Source organism: Mesoplodon mirus (assembly GCF_964341445.2).
Source record: "Mesoplodon mirus genome assembly, chromosome: 5".
Taxonomy (NCBI): domain Eukaryota; kingdom Metazoa; phylum Chordata; class Mammalia; order Artiodactyla; family Ziphiidae; genus Mesoplodon; species Mesoplodon mirus.
Genome location: NC_138980.1, coordinates 66,832,534 through 66,845,666, shown reverse-complemented (window position 1 = coordinate 66,845,666; position 13,133 = coordinate 66,832,534). Strand labels below are relative to the sequence as shown.

At 37.1% G+C, this 13,133-nt stretch overlaps 1 protein-coding gene across 10 annotated transcripts in view; it reads left to right on the top strand.

Moving 5' to 3' along the window:
* The window catches only part of LOC309803826 (ankyrin repeat and KH domain-containing protein 1), a 124,136-nt gene that overhangs the window by 31,982 nt on the left and 79,021 nt on the right, over positions 1-13,133 (top strand). For all 10 annotated transcript variants that reach the window (XM_082620597.1, XM_082620596.1, XM_082620600.1 and 7 more), the window contains exon 7: positions 1,291-1,385. In XM_082620597.1, the coding sequence (XP_082476723.1) occupies positions 1,291-1,385 (95 nt within the window). The remainder of the gene's footprint in view (positions 1-1,290; positions 1,386-13,133) is intronic.

The window sequence follows — 13,133 nt, the reverse complement described above, 5'->3', positions numbered from 1 at the left end:
TGCTCAGATGTGGAACTATAATCAAAGATGGTAGCTAGGACTCCAGCAATCCATATTCTAGGAAGGATGAAGAGGGTAAGGGCAAAATGAGGAATGCCTTCCAACTTAGTAAGCTACCTTTAAGGAATCTTCCTAGAAGTTCTGCCTTATAAGTGTCCCTTTTACATCTCATTGGCTACACATAGCAGCAAGGGAGGCTGGAAAATGCAGTCTTTTAGTCAGGCATGTTGCCACTGAGATGAAATTGGGAGTTCTGTTATTAAGGAAAAATGAGAGAATGTATATTGGGTAGGAAACTAGCAATCTCTGCCAAATACATCAAATGGATGCACCATAATTGCCTATTGTTGGACACTTGCATTGTTCCCAGTTTTTCACTATTATTAAAAACACTGTGATAACATCCTTGTGCAGACATCTTTGCCTAATCTCTGATTATTTCCTTAGGATAAATTCCTGGAAGTGGAATTGCTGGGTCAAAGGGTATGGACATTTTTAAGGCTTTTGATACATATTGCCAAATTGCCTTCTAGAAAGGTTGAACCAATTTACACTCCCACCAGCAGTGTTTGAGAGTGCCCTTTACCCCACCCTACACCCTCACCAACACTGGGTATTATCATTCTTTTTAATATTTGCCATTTTGATAGTAAAAAATGGTGTCTTATTTTAATTTGCAATTTTTTAATAGGAAGGTTTAATATTTTTTTCATCAGTTTAATAGTCATTTTCACTTCTTTTTTTGAATTACCATTTCATGTCCTTCATCCATTTTTCTACTAGAGTGTTTGTCTTTTTCTTATTAACTATTATAAGGCTTTTTATATACTAAATGTATCAAGAGGGTTGAAATTATTTTGAATGGAGTTTTCTCTGCCTGCTCATTGCCACAGTGAGTTTATGGTTATTATTTTACAGCTTTTTTCCTGAAAAATATGATCCAAACATACTTTACCTGGCATTCTATTTGATTTGAGTGTTTTGATTTATATTTTATACAGAGTAAATCAAAGAATAAGTATTATTACTTTATTGCTTTACTTGAATTAATGTGCTTTGGACTAATTCAATCTTTAAAACCTAGATAAGACCTTGACGAGAGCCTGCTTATTATTTTGGATTGGCTTTGTAAAATTGTCATTGATTTCTTTATTGAACGCAAAATAAGTTCTCTTGTAAATTTTTGTATAGACACCTGAAAGAAAAAGATTTCCTATTTTAATACTTATATATTAAATCGATAGTTCTTGAGAAATATAGTTTTAAAATTTGTGTTCTTTTTTTTTAAAGGCCATTTGGATATGGTTCGCTTTCTGCTTGATGCTGGTGCAGATCAAGAGCACAAAACAGATGAGATGCACACTGCCTTAATGGAGGCTTGCATGGTAATATTAAATTGCACTCACATGAGATTTTATGGGAAGAAAGGGTCATATGTGTTTCAGCCTTTGAGAATTATTTTTATTCTTTTGGAAAAATCATTATTATGAGATGGTAAAGATCTTGAAAATTTTGTACATTATCAGAGAGGGAAGGGGGAGTTTACGATGTTTTGTTTATCTTTTGATAGTAAATCTGTTAATGTAGGAAATCATACAAAAGGCAGGCTTGGCTATGTCATTTTCAACACACTGATGTACTTTTATTTTCTTCCCAATTCTTTCATTATGGTAAAATACACATATCATAAAATTTACGGTGTTAACTATTTTTGATAACTATTTTTGAGAGTTATTAAGTATATGCATAATGTTGTGCAACCATTACTACCATCCATTTTCGGAACTCTTTTCATCTTTATAAAACTGAAACTCTGTATCCATTAAACAGCAACTTTCCATTCCCCACTTCTTCCTTTTCCTTGTGATCACCATTCCACTTTCTATCTCTATCATTTTGACTGCATTAAGTGCCTCATACAAGTGGAATCATACAATATTTGTCTTTTTGTGACTGACTTATTTCAGTTAGCATGATGTCCTCAGGTTCATCCGTGTTGTAGCATATGTCAATTTCTTTTGTTTTTTAAGGCTACATAGTATTTTATTGTATGTACCACATTTTGCTTATCCATTTATCCACTGATGGACACTTGCATCGCCTCCATGCTTTAGCTATTGTGAATAATGCTGCTGTGAACATGGGTGTACAAATATCTGTTTGAGTCCTGTTTTCAGTTCTTTTGGATATATACCCAGAAGCAAGATGGCTTGATCATATGGTAATTCTGTTTTTAATGTTTTGAGGAACCACCACCATACTGTTTTCTACAGCAGGTGTACCATTTTATGTTTCCACCAGTAGTGTACGAGGGTTCCATTTTCTCCACATCCTCACCAGCACTTGTTATTTTCTGGGTGTTTTTTTTTTTTTTAACTTAATTTTTATTTTTTTGGCTGCGATGGGTCTTTGTTGCTGCACGCGGGCTTTCTCTAGTTGAGCTGAGCGGGGATTACTCTTCATTGTGGTGCACAGGCTGCTCATTGTGGTGGCTTCTCTTGTTGCAAAGCACGGGCTCTAGGCGCATGGGCTTCAGTAGTTGTGGCTTGTGGGCTCTAGAGCGCAGGCTTAGTAGTTGTGGTGCATGGGCTTAGCTGCTCCGCGGCGTGTGGGATCTTCCCGGACCAGAGCTCGAACCCATGTCCCCTGCATTTTAAGGGGGATTCTTATCCACTGTGCCACCAGGGAAGTCTCTTTCTTTCTTTTTTTTTTTTTCTGATAGTAATCATCCTGATGTTTATAGTTTTGATTTTCATTTTCCTCACTGTAGGTTTGATTTGCATTTCCCTAATGATTAGTGATATTGAGCATCTTTTCATGTGCTTATTGGCCATTTGTATATATTCTGGAGAAATGTCTATTCAAGTCATTTGCCCATTTTTTAATTAGCCTGTTTTTTGTTGATGAGTTTTAGGAGTTCTTTATATATTCTGGATATTAATCCCTTATCAGATACATGATAAATGTTTTCTCCCATTCTGTGGGTTGCCCTTTTACTCTGTTGATAGTGTGCCCTTTTGTGCACAAAGTTGTTTGGTTTTTTTTTTGTTTTTCTTTTTCAAAAGTTTTTAATTTAAGTTCAGTTTATCTATTTTTGTTGTTGTTGCTGCCTGTGCCTTTGACGTCATGTCCAAGAAATCATTGCCAAATCCAATATCATGAAGCATTAGTCCTGTGTTTTCTTCTAAGAGTTTTATAGTTTTAGCTCTTATATTTAGGTCTTTGATCCATTTTGAGTTAATTTTTGTATATGATGTTAGGTAAGGGTTAAATTTCATTCTTTTGCATGTGGATATCCAGTTTTGCCAGCATCAGTGTTGAAAAGACTGACTTTTCCCATTTGAATCGTTTTGACACTTGCCAAAAATCATCTCACCAATCATTTGACCCAGGTTTATTTCTGGGCTCTATTCTATTCCATTGGTCTGTACATTTGTCTTTAAGCCAGGATGACAAAGTTGTGATTATTGTAGCTTTGTATGAGTTTTGACATCAGGAAGTGTGAGTCCTCCAGCTTTATTTTTCTTTTTCAAAATTGTTTTGGCTATTCAGGTTTCCTTTAAATTGCATATGAATTTTAAGATGGTCCTTTCTATTTCTGCAAAAAACTCCATTGGGCTTTGATAGAGATTACATTGAATCTATAGATTGCTTTGGGTAGTACTGACATCTTTTTTTTTTGGGGGGGTGGCTGTGTTGGGTCTTGTTGCTGTGCACAGGCTTTCTCTAGTTGCGGTGAGCGGGGACTACTCTTCGTTGTGGTGCGTGGGCTTCTCATTGCGGTGGTTTCTCTTGTTGCAGAGCACGGGCTCTAGGCGCATGGGCTTCAGTAGCTGTGGCACATGGGCTCAGTAGTTATTTTTAAATGGAACTTTTACAATTTTAAAAAAATAATTAATTAATTAATTAATTTGGCTGCATCGGGTCTTAGTTGCAGCAAGCGGGCTCTTCGCTGTGGTGTGCGGTCTTCTGTCTAGTTGTGTGGGCTCAGTAGTCGTGGTGCATGGGCTTAGTTGCCCTGCAGCATGTGGGATCTTAGGTCCCTGACCAGGGATCAAACCCTCATCCTCTGCATTTGAAGGCGGATTCTTAACCACTGGACCACCAGGGAAGTCCCAATCATGTGTTTTTTTTTCCCTTATTCTGTTAATGTGGTATATTACATCAATCAGTTTTCGTATGTTGAGCCATCCTTGAACTCCAGGAGTAAATCCCACTTGGTCATGGTGTATAATCCTTTTAATATAAGTTTAAGTCTTACCTCCTCTTTAACTTTGGGGGGAAAAATTTGAGAAGGATTGGTGCTAATTCTTCCGTATGTGTTTAGTAGAATTCACTAGTGAAGCTATCAGGTCCAGGGGTTTTCTTTGTTGGGAGACTTTTTATTATTGATTCACTCTCCTTACTAGATGTATGTCTATTTACATTTTTTACTTGTTTGTGATGTAGCCTTGGTAGGTTTTGTGTCTCTAGGAATTTGTCCATTTCATCAAGGTTATTCAATTTGTTGGTATACAGTTGTTCATAGTTCTCTTTTATAATCCTTTCTAGTTCTATACCATCGGTAGTAATATCCCCTCTTTCATTTCTGATTTTAGTAATTTGAGTCTTCTTTTTCTTAGTTCTTCTAGCTTTGTTGATTTTGTTGATCTTTTTAAAGAAGGAGTTATTGGTTTCATTGATTTTTCTCTCGTTTTTTAGTCTTTATTTTGTTTATCTCTGCACTAGTCTTTATTATTTCCTTCCTTCTGCTAGTTTTGGTTTAGTTTGTTCTTTTTTTCGTTTCTTTAATTGGTTTCTGGTTTGTATGATTTCTTAACCTGATTCTAGATTTAACACAATTATGATTGGGTATGTTTTTAGAAAAGGACAGTAACATGTAACCCTAAAGTAATATATTTGGCTTTAGAGTTATTACTGATAAAACTCTAATTTTGGAGATAACAGACATCTTTCTAAAGTTTTTGTAGCTTCATATTAAAACCTTATAAAGCAAATTGACTAATATTATCTATGGATAACCTAGAATGCATTTATTTACTTCTTTCCAGGATAACCTAGAATTAGATTTATCATGCAAGCATTTTGTATCAAAGAGAAATACTACCTTTAATACTGTCAACATAAAATCTTTAGGTTAGAACCTTAAGTCAGTCTCTTTATTTCATAACTGAAAGAACTGAGAAACAAAGAAATTGGGTAATCTTGTCCCAAATCATGCAGTTAGATAGTTAGATAGCAGATGTTGGAGTCCTGGGCACACCACAATCAATTGTGTAGGTTGTGCAACAGTATGTGGTAGCCCTTTCTAAGTCTAGGTCTTCTTTTTTCAGCTGAGTGTTTTTGCCACTAACATTACCCTGACTCTTATTTAAACCAAATTTTAAAAATAAGAATATTTGTTAGAAAAATCATAGAAAAAATTTTGACACTAAACATGAAATATTTTACATATGCCAATAATTTTTTTTACTAACAGTTGCAAAATCTATTTAATGTAAATTTTCTGTTGATAGCACAAATTTTCAAAATAAACATGTTTCAAAGGATATTACTTAGCAAATATATTCTTTTGTTGATAAAACAGTGCTGGATTCCCAAAACGTATCCAACATACTTGGTCATAGATCAGTCCAGCAACCATTTTTCTTCTACATCTGTAGGCACTTAGATATCATACATATATGTATATCTACGAAGCATACATCAAATTCAAAGAAATCAGAGCAATCTGAGTTTTTGTTTTTGTTTGTTTGTTTGTTTCTTTGTTTTTTGTGGTATGCGGGCCTCTCACTGTTGTGGCCTCTCCCATTGCGGAGCACAGGCTGTGGACGCACAGACTCAGTGGCCATGGCTCATGGGCCCAGCTGCTCTGCGGCATGTGGGATCTTCCTGGACTGGGGCACGAACCTGTGTCCCCTGCATCAGCAGGCGGACTCTCAACCACTGCGCCACCAGGGAAGCCCTGAGTTTTTAAGACAGGTTTAATGACAAGAAAATTACCTGGAAGTACAAATGTTTTTTGAGATGTGATTAAGTAAAGCATTTTTGCCTGTGTTACTTCCAACTGTATATTACTGCATAACAAATCACTCAAAACATAGGGGCTTAATACAACGGCCATGCATTATTTTTTATGATTCTGTGGGTTGATTGGATGGTTATTCTCTTTCTTTTCTTTTTTTTTAAATTTATTTATTCATTTATTTCTTTTTGGCTATGTTGGGTCTTTGTTGCTGTGTACGGGCTATCTCTAGTTGCAGGGTGAGTCAGGGCTACTCTTTGTTGCAGTGCTAGGGCTTCTCATTGTAGTGGCTTCTCTTGTTGCAGAGCAGGGCTCTAGGCGTGTAGGCCTCAGCAGTTGTGGCTCGCGGGCTCTAGAGCACAGGCTAAGTAGTTGTGGTTCATGGGCTTAGTTGCTCTGCGGCCTGTGGGATCCTCCTGGACCAGGGCTCAAACCTGTGTCCCCTGCATTGGCAGGCGGATTCCCAGCCACCGCGCCACCAGGGAAGTCCCCACATTTTTTAAATTAATTGTTATTGGAGTATATGTTATTCTCTTTCAATGTGTTGTTTAGTTTTAAACGTTTGAATGTTTGAAAATCTTCCTGTTGTCTGTTAATGATTTCTACTTTGATTACATTCTGATCAGAGAACACACTCTGTATGATTTGAGTTCTTTAATTCTTGAGGTTTGATTACCATGAGTAAAATAGATAGCTAGCAGGAACATGCTATAGAGCACAGGAAGCTCAGCTCGGTGCTCTGTGATGACCTAGATGGGTGAGATGGGGGGTGGGGGTGGTAAGGAGGTCTAAGAGGGAGGGGATATATGTATACATATAGCTGATTCACTTTCATTGTACAGCAGAAACTAACAGCATTGTAAAGCAGTTACACTCCAATAGAAAAAAAAAGTAAACACCATAAAAAAAATTCTTGAGGTTTGTTTTATAGTCAGGATGTGCATATATATTCCATGGGCATTTGAAAAGAATGAATATTCTGCTTTTGGTCGGTGGAGTGTTTTATTAAGACCTGTTGACAGATGGTGGAGTTCTTCTACATCCTTTCTGAATTTCTGTCTAGTTGTTCTAACAGTTGTTGAGAGGGGGTGTTGAAATCTCCAACTATGCTTGTGGATTTGTCTATTTCTTCTTCTAGTTGCTTCACTTTTCCCCCACATTTTGGAGCTCTGTTGGTTCGGTACATGCCCTTTTTTTTTTTCCCCTCATCCATTTTCTCAATTTTTTTCCTCTATTTTTTTTGATATATCTAGTAGTTATTTTGAAGTTCTTTTCTTCTAACTACTATATTTGATTCACTTCTGGGTCAACTTTTATTATTTTATATCTTGATGATCAGTTACTTTTTCTTGCCCCTTAACATGTCTAGTAATTTTTTTTGTAATCCATGTGCTGTGGATGATCCCTTTTCAAGGCCCTGGATTATCCTGTATTCCTTTTAAGACTGTTAAATTCTGTTCTAGCAGGCAGTTAAATTATCAGTGAATCACCCTGATCCTATTGAGGCTTAATTCAGCATCACTTTTACTCCTAGGTCCTTACTCTTTGGTCTTAAAGATGTTCACTCTTTGTTTAGGATATGTTTCCTTGGGCCATGGTTTGGAAGATGCCCAAAGAGAAAAAGTTAGAGTGAATGGAGGCTAAACAATACACTACTAAATAACCAAGAGATCACTGAAGAAATCAAAGAGGAAATCAAAAAATACCTAGAAACAAATGACAATGAAAACACGACAACCCAAAACCTATAGGATGCAGCAAAAGCAGTTCTAAGAGCGAAGTTTATAGCAATACAATCCTACCTCAAGAAACAAGAAACATCTCAAATAAACAACCTAAACTTACACGTAAAGCAGTTAGAGAAAGAAGAATAAAAAAACCCCAAAGTTAGCAGAAGGAAAGAAATCATAAAGATCAGATCAGAAGTGAAGGAAACGATAGCAAAGATCAATAAAACTAAAAGCTGGTTCTTTGAGAAGATAAACAAAATGGAAAAAACATTAGCCAGACTCATCAAGAAGAAAAGGGAGAAGGCTCAATCAACAGAATTAGAAATGAAAAAGGAGAAGTAACAACTGACACTGAAGAAATACAAAGGATCATGAGAGATTACTACAAGCAACTGTATGCCAATAAAATGGACAACCTGGAAGAAATGGACACATTCTTAGAAAAGTACAGCCTACTGAGACTGAACCAGGAAGAAATAGAAAATATAAACAGACCAGTCACAAGCACTGAAATTGAGACTGTGATTAAAAATCTTCCAGCAAACAAAAGCCCAGGACCAGATGGCTTCACAGGCAAATTCTATCAAACATTTTGAGAAGAGCTAACACCTATCCTTCTCAAACTCTTCGAAAATATAGCAGAGCGAGGAACACTCCCAAACTCATTCTACAAGACCACCATCACCCTGATACCAAAACCAGACAAAGATGTCACAAAGAAAGAAAACTATAGGCCAATATTGCTGATGAACATAGATGCAAAAATCCTCAACAAAATACTAGCAAACAGAATCCAGCAGCACGTTAAAAGGATCATACACCATGATCAAGTGGGGTTTATCCCAGGAATGCAAGGATTCTTCAGTATATGCAAATCGATCAGTGTGACACACCATATTAACAAATTTAAGGATAAAAACCATATGATCGGGGCTTCCCTGGTGGCGCAGTGGTTGAGAATCTGCCTGCTAATGCAGGGGACATGGGTTCGAGCCCTGGTCTGGGAGAATCCCACATGCCGCGGAGCAACTAGGCCCGTGAGCCACAACTACTGAGCCTGCGCGTCTGGAGCCTGTGCTCTGCAAAAAGAGAGGCCGCGATAGTGAGAGGTCCGCGCACCGCGATCAAGAGTGGCCCCCGCTTGCCACAACTAGAGAAAGCCCTCGCACAGAAACGAAGACCCAACACAGCAAAAGTAAATAAATAAATTAATAAACTCCTACCCCAAACATAAAAAAAAAAAAAACCATATGATCATCTCAATAGATGCAGAAAAAGCTTTTTTTTTTTTTTTTTTTTTTTTTTTGCGGTACGCGGTCCTCTCACTGCTGTGGCCTCTCCTGTTGCGGAGCACAGGCTCCGGATGCGCAGGCTCAGCGGCTATGGCTCACAGGCCCAGCCTCTCCGCAGCATGTGGGATCTTCCTGGACCAGGGCACGAACCCACGTCCCCTGCATTGGCAGGCGAACTCTCAACCACTGCACCACCAGGGAAGCCCAGAAAAAGCTTTTGACAAAATTCAACACCCATTTATGATAAAAACCCTGCAGAAAGTAGGCATAGAGGGAACTTACCTCAACATAATAAAGGCCATATATGACAAACCCACAGCCAACATCATTCTCAATGGTGAAAATCTGAAACCATTTTCACTAAGATCAGGAACAAGACAAGGTTGCCCACTCTCACCACTATTAGTCAACATAGTTTTGGAAGTTTTAGCAACAGAAATCAGGGAAGAAAAAGAAATAAAAGGAATCCAAATCAGAAAAGAAGAAGTAAAGCTGTCACTGTTTGCAGATGACATGATACTATACATAGAGAATCCTAAAGACTCTACCAGAAAACTACTAGAGCTAATCAATGAATTTGGTAAAGTAGCAGGATACAAAATTAATGCACAAAAATCTCTTGCATTCCTATACACTAATGATGAAAAATCTGAAAGAGAAATTAAGGAAACACTCCCATTTGCCATTGCAACAAAAAGAATGAAGTACCTAGGAATAAAGCTACCTAAGGAGACAAAAGACCTGTATGCAGAAAACTATAAGACACTGGTGAAAGAAATTAAAGATGATACAAACAGATGGAGAGATATACCATGTTCTTGGATTGGAAGAATCAACATTGTGAAAATGACTATACTACCCAAAGCAATCTACAGATTCAATGCAATCCCTATCAAACTACCAATGGCATCTTTCACAGAACTAGAACAAAAAATTTCACAATTTGTATGGAAGCACAAAAGACCCCGAATAGCCAAAGCAATCCTGAGAAAGAAAAATAGAGCTGGAGGAATCAGGCTCCCTTACTTCAGACTATACTACAAAGCTACAGTAATCCAGACAGTATGGTACTGGCACAAAAACAGAAATATAGATCAATGGAACAGGATAGAAAGCCCAGAGATAAGCCCACGTACATATGGTCACCTTATCTTTGATAAAGGAGGCAAGAATATACAGTGGAGAAAAGACAGCCTCTTCAATAAGTGGTGCTGAGAAAACTGGACAGCTACATGTAAAAGAATGAAATTAGAACACTTCCTAACACCATACACAAAAATAAACTCAAAATGGATTAAAGACCTAAATGTAAGGCCAGACACTATCAAACTCCTAGAGGAAAACATAGGAAGAACACTCTATGACATAAATCACAACAAGGTCCTTTTAGACCCACCTCCTAGAGAAATGGAAATAAAAACAAAAATAAACAAATGGGACCTAATGAAACTTAAAAGCTTTTGCATAGCAAAGGAAACCATAAACAAGACCAAAAGACAACCCTCAGAATGGGAGAAAATATTTGCAAATGAAGCAACTGACAAAGGATTAATCTCCACAATTTACAAGCAGCTCATGCAGCTCAATATCAAAAAACAAACAACCCAGTCCAAAAATGGGCAGAAGGCCTTGATAGACATTTCTCCAAAGAAGATATACAGATTGCCAACAAACAGATGAAAAGATGCTCAACATCACTAATCATTAGAGATATGCAAATCAAAACTACAATGAGGTATCACCTCACACCAGTCAGAATGGCCATCATCAAAAAATCTACAAGCAATAAATGCTGGAGAAGGTGTGGAAAAAAGGGAACCCTCTTGCACTGTTGGTGGGAATGCAAATTGATACAGCCACTATGGAGAACAGTATGGAGGTTCCTTAAAAAACTAAAAATATAACTACCATATGACTCGGCAATCCTACTACTGGGCATATACCCTGAGAAAACCATAATTCAAAAAGAGTCATGTATCACAGTGTTCATTGCAGCTCTGTTTACAATAGCTAGGACATGGAATCAACCTAAGTGTCCATCAAGAGATGAATGGATAAAGAAGATGTGGCACATATATACAATGGAATATTACTGAGCCATAAAAAGAAACGAAATTGAGCTATTTGTAGTGAGGTGGAGGGACCTAGAGTCTGTCATACAGAGTGAAGTAAGTCAGAAAGGGAAAAACAAATACCATATGCTAACACATATATATGGAATCTAAAAAAAAAATTGTTCTGAAGAACCTAGGGGCAGGACAGGAATAAGGATGCAGATGTAGAGAATGGACTTGAGGATACGGGGAGGGGGAAGGTTAAGCTGGGACAAAGTGAGAGAGTCACATGGACTTACATATACTACCAAATGTAAAATAGATAGCTAGTGGGAAGCAGCCGCATAGTACAGGGAGATCAACTCAGTGCTTTGTGACCACATAGAGGGGTGGGATAGGGAGGGTGGGAGGGAGATGCAAGAGGGAGGAGATATGAGGATATATGTATATGTATAGCTGATTCACTTTGTTATAAAGCAGAAACTGGTGCACCATTGTAAAGCAATTATACTCCAATAAAAATGTTAAAAAAAATAAAAATATATTTTATTAAAAAAAAAGGGAGCATCTCAAATGTTCCCTCCTGTAAGTTATCATAACCCTAGCCCTAGCTTGGTTGCTGTCCAGTGCCTCCAGTTGTTTTATCTTTTTCCCCCAATTTTTTTTTTTTTTTTTTTTTTTTTTTTTTTTTTTTACGGTACGCGGGCCTCTCACTGCTGTGGCCTCTCCCCTTGCAGAGCACAGGCTCCGGACGCGCAGGCCCAGTGGCCATGGCTCACGGGCCCAGCCGCTCCGTGGCATGTGGGATCTTCCCAGACCGGGGCACGAACCCGTGTCCCCTGCATCGGCAGGCGGACTCTCAACCACTGCGCCACCAGGGAAGCCCTCCCCCAATTTTTATAGTTGTTTATGATAGAGAGTAAGTCCAATCCCAGCTACTGCTCAAAGGCTAAGACTAAAGTCTTAGAATTTAAAAAAATTCTAATAATGATATTAGGCCTTTAAAAGTGGATTATTCTTTCTTTAATTTCTTATTTTGTTATTCTGTTTTCCTTTGTTAGAAATAATATTGTTCATTAACATAAAAAAAGTGCTTAGTACAATTCCTCTGTAAGGTATGTACTCAAGATATGTTAGCAGAGTATATAAAGACTCTTCAAAAATTAAAGTAAATTCAAGCAAAACAATTTCTTGGGAGCCTAGAGAAGCTGGGTGCAATAGTAGTTCCCTGATCTGTGGGCATTCATAAACCCTTATTTTCTTTTCAATTAGATTTGTATATCAAACACCAAGTAACTCAATACAGGAATTTGGTTAAAATATATTTTATTTTACATATATTTGAAGTATTAGTAAGACTAAAATTTTAATGTGAAGTCATTTGTTTTTGACATCATGTCAAAAGTGGTTACAGCTAAGTTAGTCATTTAGTTAAGTATAATGAAACTCTAGAAGGATACTGAAACCTAATATTTAATTAAGGTTTATTTAATTAATTCTTTAGTAAAAGAATTGCCCAACCTTATAAAACCTTATTTTTGTACTCAGTCTTTACTTTTCATTAACAATATTTGGGTCATGTTTGAAATAAAGAACAATACCATTTGTCTTTATATGCACAACAGGAGTTAAGGAGTTACATAAAATTTTGTAGCATAGAATTTGAAACTAAAGAAATGTATGTATGATGATAGAGGGATAGAATGGATACGTTCCATGAGAATATTGTTAATTGCCTTACTGTCTATGCAGATGGGCTCATGGTAAAATTATTTACAAATGAATACGACTTATTTTTACATCTTTGTAAAATTCTTTGCCTCATTACAACAAGTTAGTGATGAGAAAAAATATAGGGTAGTATCAGTCCACAGGGATTTACCTTGGTGACATAATCCCAAGTGGTAATGACTTCACAAAATTTGTTGTGTTACTTTTTGTGAAGTCTTTTTTCCTTAAATAGATCTAACACAGTTTCTACACTTAAACATGACACCTAAGTTTGAGGCTATCGCTATATTTGACTCTGACT